This window comes from Cynocephalus volans, chromosome 2 (assembly GCF_027409185.1).
Source record: "Cynocephalus volans isolate mCynVol1 chromosome 2, mCynVol1.pri, whole genome shotgun sequence".
In the NCBI taxonomy this organism is placed as follows: Eukaryota; Metazoa; Chordata; class Mammalia; order Dermoptera; family Cynocephalidae; genus Cynocephalus; species Cynocephalus volans.
Genome location: NC_084461.1, coordinates 88,747,703 through 88,771,183, shown reverse-complemented (window position 1 = coordinate 88,771,183; position 23,481 = coordinate 88,747,703). Strand labels below are relative to the sequence as shown.

General features: G+C 33.2%; 1 protein-coding gene across 1 annotated transcript in view; it reads left to right on the top strand.

Moving 5' to 3' along the window:
- SLCO4C1 (solute carrier organic anion transporter family member 4C1) overlaps nucleotides 1-20,806 on the top strand; it is a 69,893-nt gene extending 49,087 nt beyond the window's left edge. Inside the window, exons 9-13 of the mRNA XM_063088094.1 lie at nucleotides 7,829-7,982; nucleotides 10,891-11,081; nucleotides 17,068-17,132; nucleotides 18,614-18,751; nucleotides 20,646-20,806. Of these exons, the coding sequence (XP_062944164.1) occupies nucleotides 7,829-7,982; nucleotides 10,891-11,081; nucleotides 17,068-17,132; nucleotides 18,614-18,751; nucleotides 20,646-20,806 (709 nt within the window). The remainder of the gene's footprint in view (nucleotides 1-7,828; nucleotides 7,983-10,890; nucleotides 11,082-17,067; nucleotides 17,133-18,613; nucleotides 18,752-20,645) is intronic.
- Nucleotides 20,807-23,481: the final 2,675 nt, after the last annotated feature.

The following is a 23,481-nucleotide window of genomic DNA, read 5'->3' as shown; positions in this document are numbered from 1 at the left end:
TTCAACTTTTCCCCATTCAAGATGGTATTGGTGGTAGATTTGTCTTATTAGGTTCTTATTTTGTTGAGATACTTATATATGTAATTTGCTGAGAGTTTTTATCATGAAGTGATGTTGAATTTTATCAAATGCTTTTTCTGCATCTATTGAAATAATCATATAGTTTTTGTCCTTGATTTTGTTGATGTGGTATATCATATTATTGACTTGCTTGTGTTGAATCATCCTTGTATTCCTAGGATGAATCCCACTTGATCATGATATGTAATTTATTTTATATGATGCTGTATTCTGTTTGCTAATGTTTTGTCGAAGATTTTTCCATCTGTGTTCATCAGATATATTGGCCTGTGATTTTCTCTTTTTTTGTTGTATCTTTGTCTGGTTTTGGTATCAGGGTGATGCTGGCTTCATAGAATGAGTTTGGGAGAATGGGCTCTGTTTCAACTTTTTGGAATAGTTTGAAGACAATTGGTATTAATTACTCTTTAAAAACTTGGTAGAATACAGCAGTAAAGCCATATGGTCCCGGACTTTTCTTTTTTGGGATACTGCTGATTACTTCTTCAGTCTCATTGCTTATTGTTATTGGTATAACCAATTGTTATTGGTCTGTATAGGTTTTCTATTTCTTCTTAGTTTAGTCTCAGCATGTTGTATGTGTTCAAAAATTCATCCATTTCCTTCAGGTTTCAAATTTGTTGGGTATAGTTGTTTATAATACTTTCTAATGATTCTTTGTGTTTCTGTGGTATGGTTGTAATGTCTCCTTTTTCATTTCCAATTTTTGTTATTTGGGTCTTCTCTCTCTTATTTTAGTTAGCCTAGCTAATGGTTTGTCTATTTTGTATATCTTCTCAAAAAAAGCACAACTTTTTGTTTCATTGATATTTTGTATCATTTTTTGGGTCTCTGTTTAATTTATTTCTGCTCTAATCTTAATTACTTATTTCAATTTGCTAATTTCAAGATTGGGCTGTTCCTATAGATATAGCATTAGGTTGTGTTTTTTGAAATTTTTTCTGTTATTTTGATGTAAGTGTTTATTACAATAAACTTCCCTCTTAGTACTGCTTTTGTGGTATCCCACAGGTTTTAGAAAGATGTTTCTTTATTTCTATTAGTTTTAAGAAATATTTTGATTTCCTGTTTAATTTCTTCTTGGACCCATAAGTCATTCAGGAGCATTTGTTTAATTTCCATGTATTTGTATAGTTTCTAGAGTTTTGCTTGTTATTGATTTCTAGGTTTAGTCCATTGTGGTATGGAAAGATACATAAAATAATCTCTTTTAAAAAAAATTTTGGGACTCAATTTGTGACCCAACATGGTATATCCTGGAGAATGTTCTATATGCTGATGAGATAATGTGTATTCTGTAATCATTGGACGAAATGTTCTGTAGATATCTGCCAGGTCCAATTGGTCTAAAATTTACTTTAAATTCTGTGTTTCTCTTTTGATTTTTTGCCTAGATGAACTGTCCAATGCTGAGGGAGGTCCCCAGCTATTATCATATTTGGATCTATCTCATTATTTAGGTATAACAGTGTTTGCTTTATATATCTTTGTGTTGCAATGTTGGGTGTATAAATATTTATGATTGTTATCTCTTGTTGGATAGATCCCTTTATCATTATGTAACGGCCTTCTTAGTCTCTTTTTATAGTTTTCAGTTTAAAGTCTATTTTATCTCATATAAGAATAGCTACTCCTGCTCATTTTTGGTTTCCATTTGTGAGGTGTGTTTTTTCTATCCTTTCACTATTAGTGTGTGTAGGTCTTGACAGGTGAGGTGAGTATTTTGAAGACAACATGTATAGTTGGGTCAGGCTTTTTAATTCAGTCAGTCAGTCTGTGTCTTTTGAGTGAGGAATTTAATCCATTTGCATTTAGGGTTTTTATTGAAAGGTATTGTCTTACTCTTGGCATTTAATTTGTATGTTTTAAATATGTTTTTTTCTGTTCCTCCCCTTTTATTCTTTGTCTTCAGTGTTTGTTGTTTTCTTGAAGTGGTAAGATATAATTTTTCTTTCTGATTTGCATTTTTGTTCTACTAGTGGGTTTTGTTCTTTTTTTTGTATTCATGGTAGGGATTATGGTTTTTTGCATTCTAGAAGTAGGGCTCTCTTGAGGATTTCAAGTAGGACTTGTCATGTGGTGGTGAACTCCTGCAGTTTTCGTTTGTCTGGGAAATATACTATTTCTCCCTTAATTCTGAAGGAGAGCCTTGCTGGGTATAGTATTCTTGGCTGGCAGTGTTTTTCTTTTAGTATTTGGAATATATCATCCCATTCTCTTCTGGCATGTAGAGCCGTAAGCTGTTAGTCTGTTGGGAACTACTTTATAGGTGCTTGATGCTTTTCTCTTGCTGTTTTTAAGATTCTCTCTGTCTTGGAATTTTGCCAGTTTGACTATAATGTGTCTTGGAGAGGACCTTTTTGGATTGAATCTGTTTGGGGATGTTTGAGCCTTCTGGATCTGAAGGTCTGTGTCTCTTTCTGGGAAGTTCTCTGCTGTTATTTTGTTTAATAGGTTTTCAATGCGTTTTCCTTTCCCCTCTGTTCCATCATTTTGGATGTTTGTGTGCTAAAGGTTGTCTACTAGCTCTCTTAGATCCTCTTCAATTTTTTAAAATTCTTTTTTCTTTTTTATTTCTGCCTGAAATATTTAAAAAAAAAATTGTCTTCAAGATCAGAAATTCTTTCTTTCACTTTCTTTGATCTGTTGCTTAAGCTCCCAGTTGTGATTTTTATTTAATTGAAGGAATTCTTCAGTTCTAGGAGTTCTGCTACATTCTTTTTTAAAGTATTATTCTTTTTGTAAATTTCCTCCTTCATATCCTGGATACTTTTTCTCATTTTGTTGTGTTGTTCAACTGAATCTTTTAAAATCTTCTTTTAGTTTCCTTAAGATAGTTGATTGTAATTCCTTTTCAGTCATTTCAGCGGTTTCCTGCTTTATGTTTTCTGGTACTTGAGAATTATTTTATTCCTTTGGTGGTGTCATATTTTCTTGTTTTTTTTTTTCATATTTCTAGTATCTCTGTGTTGAGTCTGGCCATCTGGTAGAGGATTTGCTTCTATTACTCCGGAGTGGGTTTGAGGAAAGAGACTTCCTCCTGTAGATGTATTTTATATTTACTGTTGAGGCAAGTATTTTAGTATTGGTTTCTGGTAGACACAGTAGTGTAGTCTCTATGTGAGTACTTTGGCTGTATTCAGTGTTGGAGATGCATATGACTGCCTCCATGGTCTAGGCACTGGGGTATTTAGTGATTCCTTACTGAGGTTAGTGACACTGTGTTGGTTCATTGAGGACTAGAGCAAACTCTTGAGTTCTTGGGAGAAGTGCCTGAGTGTCCTGTTACTCTTTGGTTAAGATGGGTGACCTTGGCCGGGCTTGTTGACACCTTGACTGGTGACTCATGACATTGATGGGTACACTGGGGTATACTGGAACTCCTTAGTTTGAATGGGTGACCCTGGGTGGTGTTTCTCTTTCCTTTTTTCTACAGGCAGAGGCTCCTCCTTGGTCCTTGCTTCCCCTGGTTGGGGGATGTATTAGTATTGATTGGGAATTTTCTTTCTTACTCTATTTGGGTATCTTGGGTTTCTGCATTCCCAGGGGCTTCCATGAGTGTCTCTCCCTGGATCAAGGCAGTTGTGTGAGCTGTGCATATACTGCGCCCCCCCCCCCCAAGTGTGCTACCACATGTGGCAGCATAATTCCATGTATTGGGTCAATGAGTCATGGGTCTGTGCTCACTTGCTTCTTTCCCTGGGCTCTGCAGGTGACTCTCCTTGTGTCAATGCAGCCAAGTGGTCAGTGGGCTGCCTGCATGGTGGTGGTGGCTGCTTCTGTGGCAGCAAGCAGCACTTGTTCTGGCAGTGGCTGTGGTGGTGACTGCGGCAGACTACCTGCACAGCAGCAGTATTTGTAGCAGTGATAGGGGCTGCTGTGGCTGGTCAGGTCCCTGCATGCTCCTGCCATCTGTCAGATTGGGGCTGCCCATGGCTGATGAGGTCCCCATGTGCACTGACATTTTTTACCTTAAACAGAGTTACTACTGGGTGAGGTGTATTTAACATAATCAGAAAAGAAGGCAAGTGTGATGGTGGTAGTTTGAGGTACATGTGGGGGTTGGCCGTCAAGATATATTAAGATCTGGGACATGGAGATTAGTGCTTAATGTATATACATATTTCTTAGTGATGGGAGAAAACAGAATATACATATACACCCGCATTCATCCATATTTACATATATGTGTATATACAGATATAAATAGAGATAGAGATAGAATTTAACATCATAAAGTGGGTATGATACTGTCAGATCATTTTTTCCCTGTGGCCCCAATTTCCTAATTTTAACTTTTTTACCCTACATATTAAAATGTCCAAATCATGGAAAGCTTAGTCAAAATAGCCTCATCCAAGGAACATGTGTATAAGAAAAGGTATGTGGAAAGAACAGAGTAAGAAGCTCAAGAAATACCTCTTTAGAGAGTGGGAGAAAGAATGAAAAGTTGTGAGGATGTAGGGTTTCTAGCAGAGTGGTGCAAAGAATCTTTCTCCTTTGCTACCTTATCACAAGTCAGTTAAAAAGAGCTTTTGCAGCTATGAATTAATGAATTAGTCTTATAAATTAGTTCTTTTAAAGCCCTGTTTAACAGTATATCCTAGAAGTTTATGGTCACTAATATTGATTATTTAAGGAGATATTTTCAATAATATTTTAAATTTATTATTATATATTGACTTGGGCACAACACTAAATTCAATTGAAAGGATATTATCTAAATATATTTTTAGACATCTACTAGATATTGTTAAATCTACTGTCCCTTTACTGTCTTGACAATCTACAGGAAGTTTGGATCTTATTTTGGTAATCAGTGGTGGTAATGGTGATTTGTATTTTATTTTATACTTAAAACATCATAAAATGTGAAACACCATGGTAAGTACACACAGTATTTTTTTTTTTGTATCTGACCTATAGCCAGAATTTAATTGTTATATAAAACAGTATCTTAAAGAAGTAGATCTGTTAAGATTTTGAAATAGTTTTAGAGAAATCTTTGCCTATTGTAGAAGTGTAATTATAGAATACAGTTTGGAATTAAATAAGAAATTAGTGTTTAAATTCTACTTATGAGAAACATATCTATGTGTATATATTTCAAAAATTAAAAAAAATTAAAATGTGAGTTATTTTAAATATTTTAAAAATAATATGTATATATCAAGAAAATTTAATAAACTTCACAAGCATTTGCTACTTTCTGACTAGTAGTTTTACCTTACCTCATGAAGTAAACTGTTATAAAATATATAAGCTAAAGTGACCAACCCTTGGTGATAAGGAATATATATTTCTTCATTTCTACTGTAGTTTACATCATGCTGTCTTACCCTTTGTATGTTCTCAGTAATTATTTATCAATAATATGAAAATTATACAATGGAAAATTAAAAATTAAAAACTATTGTGTAGAAGCTATTTCTAGAGTTGTGAGCATAGTTTTTCTCTAGTCACTTTCTCCATCTCTGTTGAAAGCTCTTTGTGGGCAGAGACTGTAGAGCTTGCTCTTGTGAATAGAATCTATGCTTGACAAAGATAACCTGGAAGCTGCCTGTAGAATAAATTAGAATAAGCAGAGACTCCAGGAAGATGGCAGATTACTTATTTGCTCTTCTGATTACCCTTTACTTCAGACTTCCCACTGATTCATTTCCAGTTTGTTTTCTATTTTCTCTTTAAGCTATTTCCTTCATGAACTTCTTGTTTTCCACCTACTACTTAAATATCATCATTTTCCAACATAGCAATTCTTGTCTTCTAATACTTAGGTGAACCACTCATGTAATGTGTTTGACCCCTCGCCCCCATGCAAGAAGGTTAGCTTTACGGTGGTTGAGGCTTCCTCCCTTCCTCCCGTTTTCCCTCCATCTCTTCCTTCTCTCTCTCTCTCTCTCCTCCTCCCTCTCCCTCTTTTTCCTCCAGCTCTACTTCTGGCCCTCACTGTAGGTCCTTCTTTCTCTCAGGTGTGTTTCTACCACTTTGAGTGGTCTAGCACATAATTGGAGTTCACTATGTATTCATTAAATACGTGGCCTCCAAGACCTCTATATTCTTTTCTGTTCTGCATGTGACTGATCTTATCAACGCTTATGGTTTCAGCTGCATCTATATGCAAATGGATATTAAGATATCTAGCTCCAGACCAGATTTCTTACTAAATTTGAGAATCTTAATCTCAGTGTGTATAAAACCATACCCATCCTCTCTTCCTTAAAACATTCTCCTTCTCCACCTAAACACCAAGTCAGACACTAGGAGTCACCCTTGACCCTTCCATCCTTAACTAGAAGCATCATCTTCAATCAATCAATCATGAAATCTTACTAGTTCTACATCCACCTTTTTTCTCTACTCAGTTTCCTGTAGTCATATGTTCTATTTTAGTTCTCATTTGTTTTGTCATCACCTATTGTCTGGGTTATTGTAACTATTCCCCTTCCTCCAAAAGACAAACTTTTGACAATATCACTTTCCAGTCTAAAAACAATATTTTAGTGATTACCTTTTGCCAGTAGGTTAAAGCTCATTATTTTAAACAAGACCCATGAGGCCTTCATTAATCTGATCCCTGACTTCTCTCTAACTATATTTCCTGTAACTCTCGGCCTCAGACATCATTCATATTTCTTCGTATAGGGTTCTGTCTCTCATTTCTATCCCTTTGTACCAGTTTTTCTTAAGTGTCCTTTCCCCTCCCCATTTGCCCAGCAAACTCTTACTCATCTTTTAAGACTCACCTGAGGCAGTAGCTCCTTCAGTCCCTCTTCTCTGAACTTTAGCTTGTGTTAGGTGTTCTTCCTTGGTGCTTCTAAAATGCACTTTGCAGATACCTGTAACCACACTCAGCATGTTAGTGTATAGTTATCTGTTTTCAATTTCTACTCCTAGACTGCCATCTGTGAGGACAGAGACTACCTTATTCAGCTTCATATTCTTGTTATCTAGCATAGGGACTAGCACTTGCCCAATATGTATTGGTTGAATGAACGAATAAATGAAGGATTGGGGAAGCACCTTTTTTTTTTTCAGTCTTTTTCGTGACCGGCACTCAGCCAGTGAGTGCACCGGCCATTCCTATACAGGATCTGAACCCGCGACGGGAGCGTCGCTGCGCTCCCAGCGCCGCACTCTCCCGAGTGCGCCACAGGCTCGGCCCAGGGGGAAGCACCTTTGATTAGATAACCTTTTATATTATGGAAAATATTTCTTCCTGTTAAGAGGCATCCTGAAACAACATTGGGCCCGAGTTTTTTCATTGATGAGTATATTCAACAACAACATGATTCTATTCATCCTTGCAGGTTTAAAATTTTGCCCGTACCCTGGAGGTATTTGACAATGTCTGGTGACATTTTCGTTGCTGTAATTAAGAAGAGTGCTACTGGCACCTGGAAGGTGGAGGCCAGGGATACTGCTAAATATCCTGCAATCTAAAGAACCAGCCCCCCACAAGAAAGAATTATCTGGCACCAAATGAGAAACCCTTCTTTTTTCACTGACCATGCCTTATTGTTCTTATCACTGATAGACATTATAAATATTGTTTTTACTGCCTCTCCCCCCAAAGATGTTAAACTCTATGTGTGAAGGCAGAAATTTTATTTGTTTTATTCTTTTGGTGGTTATGTGTTTAGTGAGTAAATAGATGACTGAATGGCAAGATATAACAATTCTTCTGAACTGTTCATTAAAAGTTATGACATAGATAATTTCCCTTTCTTTCATTTCTTATTTACAGGACAGGAGAACTGCGAAACTTGACAGCCCCTTGTAATGCCAATTGCAACTGTTTACGATCATATTATTATCCTCTGTGTGGACAAGATGGAGTTCAATATTTTTCTCCCTGCTTTGCAGGTTGTTTAAGCTCTGTTTCAGAAAGTAAACCAAAGGTAACTTGTGTCTGCTACTTCACCCTCATGGAGGCAATGTGTTTGTGTATTTATGGATGTCCTTGATTTCTCTACTGGGGTTATGCAATGCCTGTTCTCTTTTTCCTGTCCCACCTCCTCCATTAAGCAGACCCTGACCTCTCCAGCTAGAATAGACTGCCTTTGTGCTACTTGCGGTTATTGTTGAAGAGTCATTTGGGCAGTTACTGACATACATCTTTCTAACATCACTTCTGTTGCAGCAGTAAAATATCATTTACCTTTTAACATTGTTTTATTTTTCCTCAGCTATACTTTAAGATCCTTGAAGTCAGGAAAACTTTTCTTAGTCTCACTAAGTACAGTGTATATAATAAAAACTTAATACCTGTCGTTTATTTTATTTGATGCACCATGGCTACATTCATTTTTTATTGAAACCTATTGATTGTTTGCATTTGCGGTGTACAAAGTTATATTTGAATTCTTGTATACCGTTTATGATGACTAAATTAGGGTAATTAGTATGTTCTGCATTGTGAAACTTAATCATTTCTTTGTGATGTGGACATTTGATCTCTGCTCTTCTAGCCATTTGATAACATAAAGTAAATTATTGTTAATCATAGATGCCTAGATTGACTGTACACCAATAGAACCTATTTTTCCTAATCGTAATTTTTGTCCAATAACCAACTTCTCACTATCCTACCCATCTGAAAGTTCAACATATTGTTATTTTATTTATTTATTTATTTTTAGATACATTTTAATATATTCAAATCATTAATTCAGTCTCAAATACAAATTTACTTTTAATTCTGAATCAGTATGCTTATCAGTTTACCCAGATGTTATTTCTTTTTAATACAGTTTAATAATTTAAGAGAATTTAATAGAATTTTATTGTAGTATATCTAAAATCTAAAGATTTCATTTTGGCTAAGTTTAGGAGCCTTGTGAATAAATAATATTCTCATTCCAAGTAATACGTAATATATTATGCATTAGCAGATAATGTGAAAACTTCAAAAGGACTGGAAATAGTATACCATATATATTATGGTATGAGAAGCCAAAATGAATGATATGTAAGCATTATATGACAATCTTGAATATTTGAAATATGAGATAGTAAAATGGCATTCCTTTTTCTATATAAAGCTAAATTGAAGATTGCAAGAAAAGACTTCTACATAAATAACTAGAAATAGTTAATTGAAATAATCTATAAAACTACTTCAAATTTCTTCTAAAACCAACATAGATGTGCGTGTGCATGTGTGTGTTAAGTTTTACACTTTATATGTTCATATAGACATACACATAACTATATATGCATATATACGAATATATATATATGCATATATTTAATGATTTTATGTGTAATTAATACATAAAAGTTTATCTCAACAGACTAGGCTTTGACCTTCCTGCTGGAGGTAAACCAAAATGTGAGAGGGCTGGCCAGTTAGCTAAGTTGGTTAGTGTGTGGTGTTATATCACCAAGGTCAAGGGTTCGGATTCCTGCACCAGCCAGCCAAAACAAACAAACAAAAAACAAAATATGAGAAATAGTGTTTTTTCTTACTACCTAGCATATATATTTTAAAATAACATTGAAAAATTTGTCGTAAAAGTGTCTGTGGTGAATCATAGCAGACTTAATAGACTTTGATGATATATGTTAAGTTTTAATCTTTGGACTAAGACTAATTATGCCATTACATAAAGTACCTATGAAAAATTAATAAAAGACATCAGGAAGATTTTAACCCCCAAACTGAGGATTATCTACCTTCAAGCCTGTAGACATAAGGGATTGCTTAAGTTTCAAAAACACTTTGAGAAAATTAGGTATTTGTATCAGTTATAAGGAATCAAATTCCACAAGTGAACATGATACATATCCTAGAATCAGAACCACCTGGCAAGTAACTATTCCTTTAAGAGGTAGATAAGTAGGTAGCATTTTCTTGTATATAAGTATGATCAATTAGTGACTAATTTTGATTAGAAGAAGATTATGGGCTGGCCAGCTAGCTCAGCTGGTTAAAGTGAAGCGTTATAATCTGAAGGTCTGAGGATTTGGAACCCCATACCAGTGAAAAACCCCTGAGACATAGAAGATTATGATAAGAAGGTAGATTATTAGGAAGGGTTTTACTCACATAACTAAAGATGCATAGACAAAAATACTATCCTGCACAAGGAAACAAAAAATGTTATACCTAGAGCCAACTTGAAATGGTATTGATTATTTTGGTATGGTTAATTTGGTATTTATATTTTTCACCAATGCTAAGATAATTGCCGCCTTATATAGCAAGTTGTCTTTGAGGTATTGTTTAGGAAAAGCAAGTTATTTTGACTTCGAAATTTTCTATTTGTTCTGGTTTTTTAAATGTCCAATTAGTTCATGTATTTATAGGTTTTTTTTTTTTCTATGGAATATTTCAGATAGGCAAAATACATTTATAATAATGTAATAAATACCTATTCACATTTGTTCAAAGTAATATTTTCATACTAGTGACCCAAACTACAAAAGCAGACTTTGACTAATGGCAGGAAAACATTATTTGAGCAATTATGGTCTACTGAAAGTAGTCCAGAATGTGTGAGATCATGTAACTGTTATATTCTCATCAAATTGTTTTACAATGAGCAAATAATAGGTTGAAGTAATAGCTGAAGTAATGGCCATGGACGTCAAACATAGATGATTCTACTTTATAAATACTGTTTGTTTCCACTTGCTTAATTTCTTAAGGGTAAATTAGTCTTTCTCAGCATTTTTTTTTTTTTGTTGTATGTAGATCAAGACAGTATGAGAGTGTTTGGCATGTCTAGAGATCACTTAACTTAAAATATAAAAATATATTTTCAAAATAAACACTTTCAGTATTTTTATGTCTAATATTTTTAGATATATTACAACTGTTCCTGTATTGAAAGGAAAACAGAAATGACATCTACTGGAGAAAGTTTTGGTTTCGAAGCTAAAGCTGGAAAATGTGAAACTCAATGTGCAAAATTGCCCATATTTCTTGGCATATTCTTTATTACAGTTATTTTTACCTTTATGGCTGGTACTCCTATAACTGTATCCATCCTAAGGTATGTATTACATTGCAAAATTAGCAATCCCTAAGTCAACATGTTGAATGGAAAGAAAATAAACTCGGGCTCATTTGGGGTTTATACTGAACACTCGTTCAACTCAAATACCAACTCAGCCCTTACAAGATCATTGATTCCGTAGCATTGGTAAGTACCTCACAGAACCCCGGATGCATGAGGTTTAGATGAGACCGTGTATGTGAAAGTGTCTTACCATTGCCTACTTGGCACATACTTGATGTTAGTTTCTCTGCTTCTTTCATGAAGCTTCCATTGTGAGCGGGAGATTGGTTCAATTGTATTTGAGTGTCATGGAAATAAAATGTATTCCACATATGCCAGAATCAGAATAACATACATTCTACCTTATACATTAGGTGCTGTGATATGAAATCTTCTAGTAAACAGTGTTTATCTATAAGAAGTTGGCTGTACCTGGCTGTTTGCCAATGTTTTGTGCTTTCAATTGCTCTTCCTGCTTGACAAAAATATTTCCTACCAGCATTTACATAGACTCATCCTCCTTTCTTTATCTTTGCTGACAAACTCTACCTTTTTCCTTTTTCAATCTTTTGTTCCTTGATTATTTGCTCACTCATTTTTCGCATATTGTTTCATGAATGGAAAGTTTAGGGATTCTGTCTAAAAGCATTAAATAGTTAATTAGCATAATATGGAAATTGGAGGTATTTATATTTATTTGTTAGTTTTTTGTTTTCAAGGGCATTATACTATTTATTTACGTATTGTATTTTTGACCACAAAACAAGTCTTAATACATTTAAAAAGACTAAGATCATAGAAAATATGTTCTCTGACCACAATAACAGAAGGAAGGTTAGAAAATTCACATGTGTGTGGAAATTAAACAACACTCTTCTCAATAACCAAGGGATAAAAAAGAAATATCACAGGGAAATTAGAGAGTACTTTGAGATAAAAATCAAAGTGCAACATATTAAAATTTATAGGATGCAGGGCTTATGCAGTGCTTTGAGGAAAATTTATACTTGTAAACACTTATATTAAAAATAAGAAAAACCTCAAATCAGTAATGTAAACTTCTGCCTTAAGAAAATACAAAAAGAAGAGCAATCTAAACCAAAAGCAAATATAAGTAGAAAATAACAAAAATTACAATAGAAATATATGAAATAGGGAATTAAAAAAAATAGAGAAAATGAAGAAAAACCCAATAGTTGATTCTTTAAAAAGATCAACAAATTTGCAAACCTTTATCTAGACTGACCAAGAAAAAAAGAGAGAAGACCGAAATTACTAAAATCAGAAATAAAGTAAGGTATAATGACCACATTACCATTGTGGTTTCTTGTGGCAATAAGATTTAATTTCTTTCTCTTTCTTGTTTGCATTTTTGCTCTACCAGTGGGTTTTGTTCTTTCTTGTGTATTTGTAGTAGTAATTATTGTTTTTCAGAACCCAGATGCAGGACTTCCTTGAGGATTTCTTGTAAGGCTGGTCATGTGTGGTGATGAACTCCCACAGTTTTTTTGTTTGTCTGGAAACTACACTATTTTCCCTTCATTTTTGAAGGATAGCCTTGCTCAATGTAGTATTCTTGGCTGATAGTTTCTTTCTTTAGTATTTCGAATATGTCATCCCATTTTCTTCTGGCCTTTAGAGTTTCTGTTAAGAAGTCTGCTGTTAGTCTGATGGGGGCTCCTTTATAAGTGACCTGATGCTTTTCTCTTGCTTCTTTTAAGATTCTCTTTTTGTCTTTGAGCTTTGCCAGTTTGACTGTAACATGTCTTGGAGAGGTTCTTTTTGAATTGAATCTGTTTGGGGAATCTTTGAGCCTCCTGAATCTGATGGTCCGTGTCTCTTCCTATACCCGGGAAGTTTTCCATTATTATTTCATTGAATAAGTTTTCCATGCCTTTTCCTTTCTCCTCTCCTTCTGGAACACCCATGATTTGAATGTGTGCCTACAGTTATCCGCTAGCTCTCTTAGATTTTCTTCACTTTTTAAAGTTCTTTTTTCCTTTTTTTTGTCTGCATGGCTTATTTTGAAAGGACTTTCTCCAAGATCAGCAATTCCTTTTTTCTGCTCGTTTTAGCCTACTGTGTAAGCTCTCTGTTGTGTTTTTTTATTTCATTCAGTAAATCTTTCAATTCCCTGAGTTCTGCTACATTCTTTTTTAAGGTATTAATCTCTTTGTAAATTTCCTCTTCCATGTTCTGGATTTTTTTGCTATTTCCTTATGTTGTATAACTGAGTCTTCTTGTATCTCAGTGAGTTTCCTTAATATTATTGCTCGAAATTCCTCTTCAGTCATTTCAAGGGTTTCCTGCAGTATAGGGTCTGGTATTTGAGAATCACTGTATTCTTTTGGTGGTGTCTAATTTTCTTGGGTTTTCTTATTTCTAGTATTTCTAAGTTGATGTCTGGTCATTTGGTAGAGCAGTTGCTTTTTCTGTTATTCTGGAGTGGGCTTTGAGGAGAGAGATGTCCTCTTCTTTTTCCAATCTCTGTTGGTGACTCCTGTTGTGTCAATGCAGTTGAGTGTCTGGTGGGCTGTCTGCATGGTAACTATTGGTACTGCTGTGGTATCTGCCGCTTTTGTGGCAGCTGTGTTGTGGTGGTGGACCACCTGCATGGAAGTGAGGTTTTTGGCGTCCTCCTTGCCTGCTTCTGGGCAGAAGGGCTGCCCTTGACTTCTGTCTAAGGACCCGGGGTGTGCTCTCTAAGGTATTTATATTTAGAGAAGAGAGAAAACGCTTTTTAAAAATTCATTTTAGAAAAATTATACAAATAACCTTTCAACTACATTCATACCTCAGTATCCATATGGGATTACTTCTAGGACCCCCCCACCAAGGTTACCAAGATCCATGGATTCTCAACTCCCTTATGTAAAGTGATGTAGTATTTGCATATAACCTACACAAATTCTCCTGTATACTTTAAATCATATCTAGATTACTTGTAATACCTAAAACAATGTAAATGCTATTTAAATAGTTATTATATTTTTGTATTATATTTTTATTGTTGTATTGTTATTTTTTATTTTTTACCAAATAATTTTGATCCGTGATTGATTGTATCTGTGAATGTACAACCGACAGATACAAAAGGACCAGACTGTACTCATTTGTTTTTAAAGAAGAGTAGATCTCTTTTATCTCTCATATGACTCTCTTGTGTGCAAACATCATGTATCATTCATCTTTGGTAGTCATACTTAAAGAATTATTGTTGAATCAGCAACTGTTTTAAATTCCCTCAAATTTGTACCCTTATTCCACAGGTAGAATTTCAGTCTCAAAGTTAGTAAGAGTAAGTATTATGTGCTTGCAACTTACGTTAATAGTGATAGTTAAAAATAAGTATTTTTTGTACAAATGCTGATTTTATTTTATTTGTAATAATTTTCCCCCCAGATTTATTGAGGTATAATTGACAAATGAAAATAGTATATATTTAGGGTGTACAATGTAATGTTTTTACATACCTCAATGTTTTGAAATAATTACTACAATCAAGCTAATGTACATATTCATCACCTCACACTGTTACCATTTGTGTGTGTGTGGTAAGAACCTTTAAGATGTACTGTCTTAGCAAATTTCAAGTATATAATACAGTATTATTAACTATAGTTACCATGCTATACATTAGAACTCTAGAACTTATTCACACTGCATAATTGGAACTTTGTACCTTTTGGCCAACATCACACCATTTACCCACTCCCCAGATTCTGGAAGCCACCATTCTACTCTCTACTTCTGAATTTGAGTATTTTTTAATCCACATATGAGTGAGATCATGCAGTATTTGTCTTTCTGTGCCTGGCTTGTTTCTGTTAGCATAATATCATCCAGGTTCGTCCATGCTGTCACAAATTGCTGATTTCCATTATTTTTTAAGGCTGAGTAATAATATATACCACATTTTCTTTACCCATTCATCCATTAATGGACACTTAGGTTGATTCCATATCTTATAAATATGGGAGTGCAGATATCTTTTCAATACACAGATTTTATTTCCTTTAGATATATACCTAATAGTGGAATTGCTGAATCCTATGGTAGTTTTATTTTTAGTATTTTGAGAAACCTCTGTACTGCTTTCCATAATGGCTGTACCAATTTACATGCCTACTATCAGTGTAGGCACGGTTCCCTTTTCTCCACGTCCTTGCCTTTTGTTATCTTTTGTCTTTTGAATAATATCCATTCTATTGCTTAGTGATGTTGAGAACTTTTTCATTTACCTGTTGGCCATTCATATGTCTTCTTAGGAGAGATGTCTGTGCAGATCCTTTGTCTATTTTTTAATTGGATTATTTGTTTTCTTGTTATTGAGCTGTTTGAGTTCCTCGTATTTTGGATATTAACCCCTTATTTGCAAACCCCAGATATATGGTTTGCAAATATTTTCTCCCATTCACTAGGTTTTATCTTCACTCTCTTGATTGTTTCTTTTGCTGCCTAGAAGCTTTTAGTTTGATGAAATCCCATTTTTCTATTTTTTGATTTTGTTGTGTGTTCTTTTGGTGTTATATCCAAAAAATCATTTCCCAGACCAATGTCAAGGAGCTATTTCCCTATGCTTTTTTTTTTTCCTAATAGATTTACAATGTCAAGACTTACGTTTAAGTCTTTAATCCATTGTGAATTGATTTTTTTATATGGTGTGAGGTAAGGGTACATTCTTTTTCATTTTTTTGCATGTAGATACCCAGTTTTTCCAACACTATTTGTTGAAGAAACTGTTCTTTATCTACTATGTGATCTTGGCATCTTCGTCAAAGATTAATTGCCTATAAATGTAAGGATTTATTTTGGCGCTCTCTATTTTATTCCTTTGGTCTATCTGTTTTTATGTCAGTATCATACTTTTTGATTACTATAAATTTATAGCATATTTGAAATCAAGTAGTATGTTGCTTCCGTCTTTGTTCTTCATCCTCAAGATTGTTTTAAGTATTCTGTTTTTGTGTCTGTGTGTGTGATTCTATATGAATTTTAGAATTGTTTTTCTATTTTTGTGAAAAATGTCATTGGAATTTTGATAGGTTTTGCATTAAATTTGCAGATAGCTTTGCATAGTATGATCAATTTAATAATATTAATTTTTCCTTTCCATGAGCAAGAGACACCTTTCCATTTATTTGTTTCTTGAATTTTTTTCATTAATGTTTTATAGTTTTCAGTGTACAAGTACTTAACCTCTTTGGTTAAGTTTATTCCTAAGTATTTTATTTTATCTTTTGATGCTATTATAAATTGTTTAATTGATTTCATTTTTAGATAGTTCATTGTTAATATATAGAAATGCAACTGATTTTTGTATTTCGATTTAGTATTCTGAAACTTTGCTAAATGCGTTTGTTAGCTCTAACAAAGTTTTGGTGGAGTCTTTGGGGTTTTCTACATGTATATGATTATGTCATCCGCAAACAGAGGTAATTTTATTTTTCATTTCCAGTGTGGATGCTTTTTATTTCTTTTTCTTGCTACATTGTTCCAGCCAGGAATTCCAGTACTATGTTGAATAGCAGTGGTAAGAGCAGACCTCCTTGTCTTGCTCCTGATCTTAGAGGAAAGGCTTTCAGCTTTTTACCATTGAGTATCATGTTAACTGTGGATTTGTTACATATATGGCTTTTTATGTCGAGGTTATATACATTATATACATTCCTGCTATATCTAATTTGTTGGGAGTTTTTATGAAAAATAATGCTTGCTAATGAATGTACTTTCTCCTTTACATTTTTAAAATTCATAGAGGCTAGAGACTCTTTTGTGTTAATTGCAATATTTTAGTCCAAGTAACATTTTTCTTCTTTTATAATTCTAGAAGGAGTAAATAATTTATAAGCTCTTAAAATAATTTACATTATGTGCACATTTAATTTAATATAGAAATGCTAAACTGATATAAATATGAACTTAAAGAGTAAATATACTATATTATTATTTTGGTCTCATATATATTTAATATTTTCAGATGTGTTAATCAGACACAACGGTCTCTAGCATTGGGAATACAGTTCTTGTTGCTTCGATTATTGGGTATGCTATTTTTCTTAATTCATTAGTAACTACTGTCAATTTTGGTTTTAGTGTTATTATTCATTTATGGTATGTACACAAAAATATAGTGAAAGACTACATAATTGTTGTTGAAGAAAACTGTTTTTTAATGTTGAGATGTAGTATTATTTATATATTACCTGAGAATATAATGACTTTACTTTCTACCTACCTGATTGGTTACCTTTTGTTTCAGTTATTTCAAATTCTCTTGCAAATATAACCTTACAAGGTGTATTGTATTCATTTTAAATACTAAATATGATCATCAGCAAACAATTCTTTATCTCCCTGCTTTTATGTCCATTCACAACACTATTGTGTTGCATTACCAATGAAAAATAATGAATTAAAGTGTTTCAGTGGTAACCGTGACATAGATATTGACTAGTTAAGAATCGATAGGAGAAACAGTTTATACCAGAGAATTTTATAAGGTTTTATATATATATATATATGAAGAATAGTAAGAAGGAGATTAAAAATAATAGACATAATATTAAGTCATTTATTAAAATAAAAATGAAAAGTTGATATATTAGAGATCACCTAGTCCAGCTTTCCCGTTTTTCATATGAGTAAATATGGTGCTGAGAAGTGCAGGGTTTTGCCCATAGTTATACAATTAATGGTGTAATTGAGACTAGGAAGGTAATCTCTAACTCTGAGTTCAGTGCTCTTTTGACTTTATCATGCTACACAGGTCATGAAATAACAGACTCTATGTAGCTGAAATATTTGTTTAAGAAATACCACCTCAAATCATGTATTCGATTTGTAACAATTGGAAGCTCCTTAAATATGTAGAAGTTTAGTGTCTCATGGCCTCATGGGGGTGTGTGTGTGTGTATAAGATGGTAATACTCCTAGGTATATTAGTCTGAACATACATATATGTTTGTATACACACACACACTCTCATACACACACATGCATGTTAGTGTGTATATATACACATGCACACATTATTTTATATACACATGCACATACATACATGTAACACATACACTGTAGTTCAGAAGACTTATTTGTACATCAAGAATAATTTATTTCAATTTTTAAAAAGTATAATAGCTAATTTCAAAGGCACATTCATTAATCATATTAAAAAAGCAATGAATTAAAATATTTACTTAACTAAATGCTAGAGGATTCTATTAAAATATGTTTTTGAATTAATTTGAAACATAATAATTACATATAATTATTTTAAAATGTTTTATTTCTGCTCCTTTACATCCCTTTGACTTGTACATGAATCAATTAATTTGCATATGGAAAGATTAATACCTATTTTTATTTAGATAAAATATATGAGGGGGTCTTCAAAAAGTTCATATAAGGATTCATATTGTCTTTTAATTCCATTTTTCCTCTAACTTTTTGAAATACTCTTGTATAGCCATGTATATAAAAAATCTGTAATTGTAAACTGTGTACTTTGCCTCTTATTCTTCTAGGTACAATACCTGGACCAATTATATTTGGTATCACAATAGACAGCACATGTACTCTCTGGGATATTACCGAATGTGAAATTAAAGGAGCTTGCTTGATTTATGATAACATCAAGATGGCTCATATGCTTGTAGTTATATGTAAGTGTTGACTTTTTGATAACTTTAGAGTGATCTAATGACATCAGGAACAAAACACTTTATTGTTGGTTACTTAGGTCATAATTGTTTTGGATTGTTCAGTTCATGCTTTGGGACCACACGATAGTCTTGACGTGTAGAGGTCAATTATCACAGCACAGGATGATAGGCTTTGAATGGAGTCTGCAATTCTTAGTCTTAAATAGAACAAAATAAAATTTTAGGTTTCACTGTGTCACATATTATATATTTTTCAACTTCTCTCAAAAATTTTTGGGAAGTATACCCAAAAGCTAAAAGAAAATTGTGAAAAACTCACTGGAATGATTGTCATCTGGGTATCTGGACTTTGGAAAACACATAGAGCTGAGGAGGGAAGTATCCTTTGGCTCTAAGGTATGTTGTAAGAAACTTTAGTTACAGTTTAGAAGGTTAGCCATGGTGTATAGCCCTTTTTGCCTTTTGTAGTCTGTATAGTCTATACAATAAGTGAAAGTGAAGATTAAGGAAGTGGAACAGTGCATCTAGTTTGTACTAGTAAGATGATACTTGAAATTTAAAATTCCGAAAACAATCTAACAAATTAAAATATTAAAAATAGAGAAATCCTGAATATAAATGTGTGTATGCATATACACACACACACATATATATGAAATGTATGAACATGTGATTGCTATTATTTTGACATGTGTATCAAGATAGGCTTATTAGCTTTACATGCATTTAAAACCAGAGTATGCTACCTGAATTTATAATGACAGAGCAATAGAATATCCACTGAAGAAATGAATATACAAATCCAAAAAATATGGGAAGATAAATATTGACTAGTAGAGAAAAAATTAGTCTTTCATCACTTTTACCTGTTGTTAGAAACCATTTTTTTATTCAATGTGTTTATGTTTTAAACTTGTTTTTGTCTATACTTTTTGGCCAAAAATATGAATAATGAATTATTCCTTTTCCTCCACAGTGATGAGGGTGAGAATTTTTCCCTCAACATATATACACCTTTAAATTTTCAAAAATAAACAAACTGAAAAACATTGTAATAGTTGTACCTAAGTAACTAATCATCCTATAAATCTAGTAATGCTTAGATCAGTGAGAATTCATGTTTTTCAAAGACATATTTTTAAATAAAATATTAATAATTAACAAAAAAGAACCAGATACTGCAAAAACTAAATTGTGAGACCACATTTAATTTATTTGACTGGCACTTATTAAATGCTTATCCTGTGGCTGGAACTAGTTTCTCTTCTTATTGCTGAGTTCAAAATCAGAGTTATCTGAAAACAAATTAAAGCTTGTGAAGTGAGTCTTACTGTTTCATATTTTTAGCTGATAACAAAAAATCCATTTGGTTAAGTATTGAATGTGATACATTCCCACAGAGGTTTTCTCCTAAGAACCCAAAGCTTTTTTTATTTTTAGAATTATTTTCTATTGTGAACATAAAAATTCTGCAACTTATTATTCAGATTCAAGGATGATGTAAACTATTTTCCTTTATCAATGACTTTAGGTGGCTTGTAATTTTTTAAAGATATGGTATTGTGTTAACAAAATTAGAAATGGAACATGCATTTATTTAATCCCGTCTAACACTTATTTTATAAGAGTGCACAATAATAAGCAAGAATATGATAATTATTATTATACATTTTTATTGTGTAGAAAGAAAATGAATGCTAGTTCATCAAGTTATGTACAAATGTTTTATTTCTTTCTCCCTAATGTTTAAAGAATTTAAAACATAAAACTATAATGCTCAAATAGTTCTTCTCTTTAAAGTAGTGAGTTTCTCAATTAGAATTCCTCAATGAGAATTAATTTTTATAATAATTAGAGGCCTATATGCATGATTAATTTTTATTTTTATATTTAGGTGTTATTTGTAAAATTATCACCATTTTCTTCAATGGGCTTGCAGTCTTTTTGTATAAACCACCACCATCAGGCACCGATGTGTCATTTCAAAGTCAGAATGCAGTTATGACAACTGTTTCAGAAGAATGGGATCTCAACAAAGCAGGAAATGAAGGGTGAAATAAAGAGGAGTCTATTTTATGGCTGGAAAATTGACCTCCATTTCTAAGATTGCACATTGCCACGTCAGCATTATCTACCCAATCTGGGCAATCATATTTTTAATAATGATGTCTTATAATCAAATGTATTTTTTTTATATGTGTGGACTCTTACTTGTTTAGTTTTAATGCAAGAAAGAACTGTGCCTTCGAAGCCCACCAAAATCCTTAAAACATAAACGTGCTCACTTATTTCCCATTGTTTACATATAAAATCCCCAACTAATAAGAAAAAAAATCCAACAATGAGTTAAGTTTACACTTCTAAAACACAGTGACGTTTCTGTCTCTTTTACAACTTGTTTGATTTTAATTTCCATTGCCAATAGTTTGAGATTATTTAGGAAATTTATGGTGTCAAATTTTAAACTAATCAAATTTATGCATTGATTGCTGCAAATTATTATTGAAAGCCCAAGGATTTAAAACCAGCATAATGTAATTTGTTTTTAAACTTACGTATATTAGTTTGGCCTTTATTTATCACAGAATGTTACTGAGCTATTAAAATACGGGTTTTTTTTTGTGTGTCCCAGAATATACCAAATACAGAAATATCAGCATTGTGTAAACGTAGGAATTTCAGGAGTTAATTTGTTGATATTGCTGATTTTTAACACTTAATTGTTATGATTCTGTGATAGTATTATTCAATTACATACATTCCAGAGGAAAGTACCAGCTTCAGTGCCAATTAGACATGAATATTTCCTAATGAACTATTGATCAATATTTATGTACTCAGTACTTTAACTTATTTTAAAAACTGATCACCTAGTATATTACTTACAACACCTAAAATAATGCTTTGCATATGTGGACATCTATAATTGATGTTTGATTAAAATATTAAACCTGACTCTTTAACAGATCCATTTATTTAAAAGTTAAAGTATTTCACAAACCTGTTATCATTATAACTTCATTTATTCAGGGCAGACTTATGCCAACTTTGCTCAGACTATGGAGTAAATAGATTAGCCAACATCAACAAAAATAACTTCTGCCATTTTAAATCAATTAAAATTTTAATTGATTTAGTTGATTTTGTAAAACAAAGATTGTGCTAGTTAATTTTAGGTGTCAACTTGATTAGATTAAGGAATGCTGAGAAACCTGGTAAAATTATCTTTTTAGGTGTGTCCATTAGGGTGTGTCCAGAAGAGATTCGCATGAAAGCCTGAGTGGACTGGCTGAGAAAGATCCGCCTTCGATATGGGAGGGAACCATCCAATCCGCTGGGGGCCCAGAGGGAACAAAAAACGGGGAAAAAGGCGACGTTTTCTTTCTATCTGTTGGAGCTGGGATATACTTTTTTCTCCTGTCCATGGACATCAGTGCTTAAGATTCTTCAGTTTTTGGGTTCCAGGAATTACACCAAGGACACTCTTGGCTTTGAGGCCTTCAGACATTCGGTGTGCAGACAGCCTGTCATTGAGACTTTTCTTCACAATCACATGAGCTAATTCCCCTAGTAAATCCCCTCTCATATATTAATAACATATCCTATTTGATTCTGCATAATGCTGACTAATACTAAGATGTAATAATCTTCATTAATTTACTAATTTAATAAGAATTGTTACCAGGTTTCCCCTATCAGCTCTTCCCAAGGTTAATTTTTTGCAAGCAATATTTTATATACTCTGTGATCAGGATAATACCAGCTGAGAAAAAAGACCCGGTAGGAAACCAGAATCAGAAGGACTAGAAGTTTGCAGAATTTGAGATTATGTTTTGTGGTAATTTATGGCCAATGATGATTCAAGAACCTAGTAGCATTTATATTTATATACATATTTTTACACTTGGCCGGTACAGGGATCTGAACCCTTAACCTTGGTGTTATAACACCATGCTCTAACCAACTGAGCTAACCAGCCAGCCACTTAGTAGCATTTATAAACTGAAATTCAAGGAGAAGGAATAAGATATGAGTTAGGCAAGCAAAAGCACACTTGAATAGTAGAGGAGAGGAGAGCAGTGTGCTAGCAATCAGAGAGCCTGGCCTACTTAAGCCAGGAACATAGAGGCACCAAAGGTTAATAGGTAGCCAAAATTCCAGGTATCTGGGAAGCAGGAAATCGATAATAACCAACTAGTCAGGGCAAGACAGGGAGGGGAACAAACAAATACATCCATCGAGAATCTTCTGCACAGCCAGACACATTCTAATGCTTCTTCCTGTTGGAGCCAAGGCTAAGAGTCCTACATGTGGAAGCAGGGAATGAATGGATGAATTTCAAAGCTGTAAAATAATGACAAATCCTAAGGAACTCACTAATAGAGATTGGAAATGACAGAAAGAAAGGAAACAGAATAACTATACAAACATTAACCTAGGGCCACTTAGAAGAAAAAATCACCCATACATAGAAACAGTTTGACAAACAGGTCACTAATTGTCATTCGTATAGATTCTTAGTTATCAAGGGCTACATGTCATTCAGTATACTCAGTTTTATAAGATGGTATCTTTTTTTTTTTTACAAACTCTTTAATGAAAATGGTTGAAGTAAAAATAATTTTAGCACTTAAAGGGTGTCAGACTATTTTATTTATAATATACATATTTAGAATACCTTTCATGATAGGACAATACAGACACTACTGTAATTGATAATCGTTATTTTT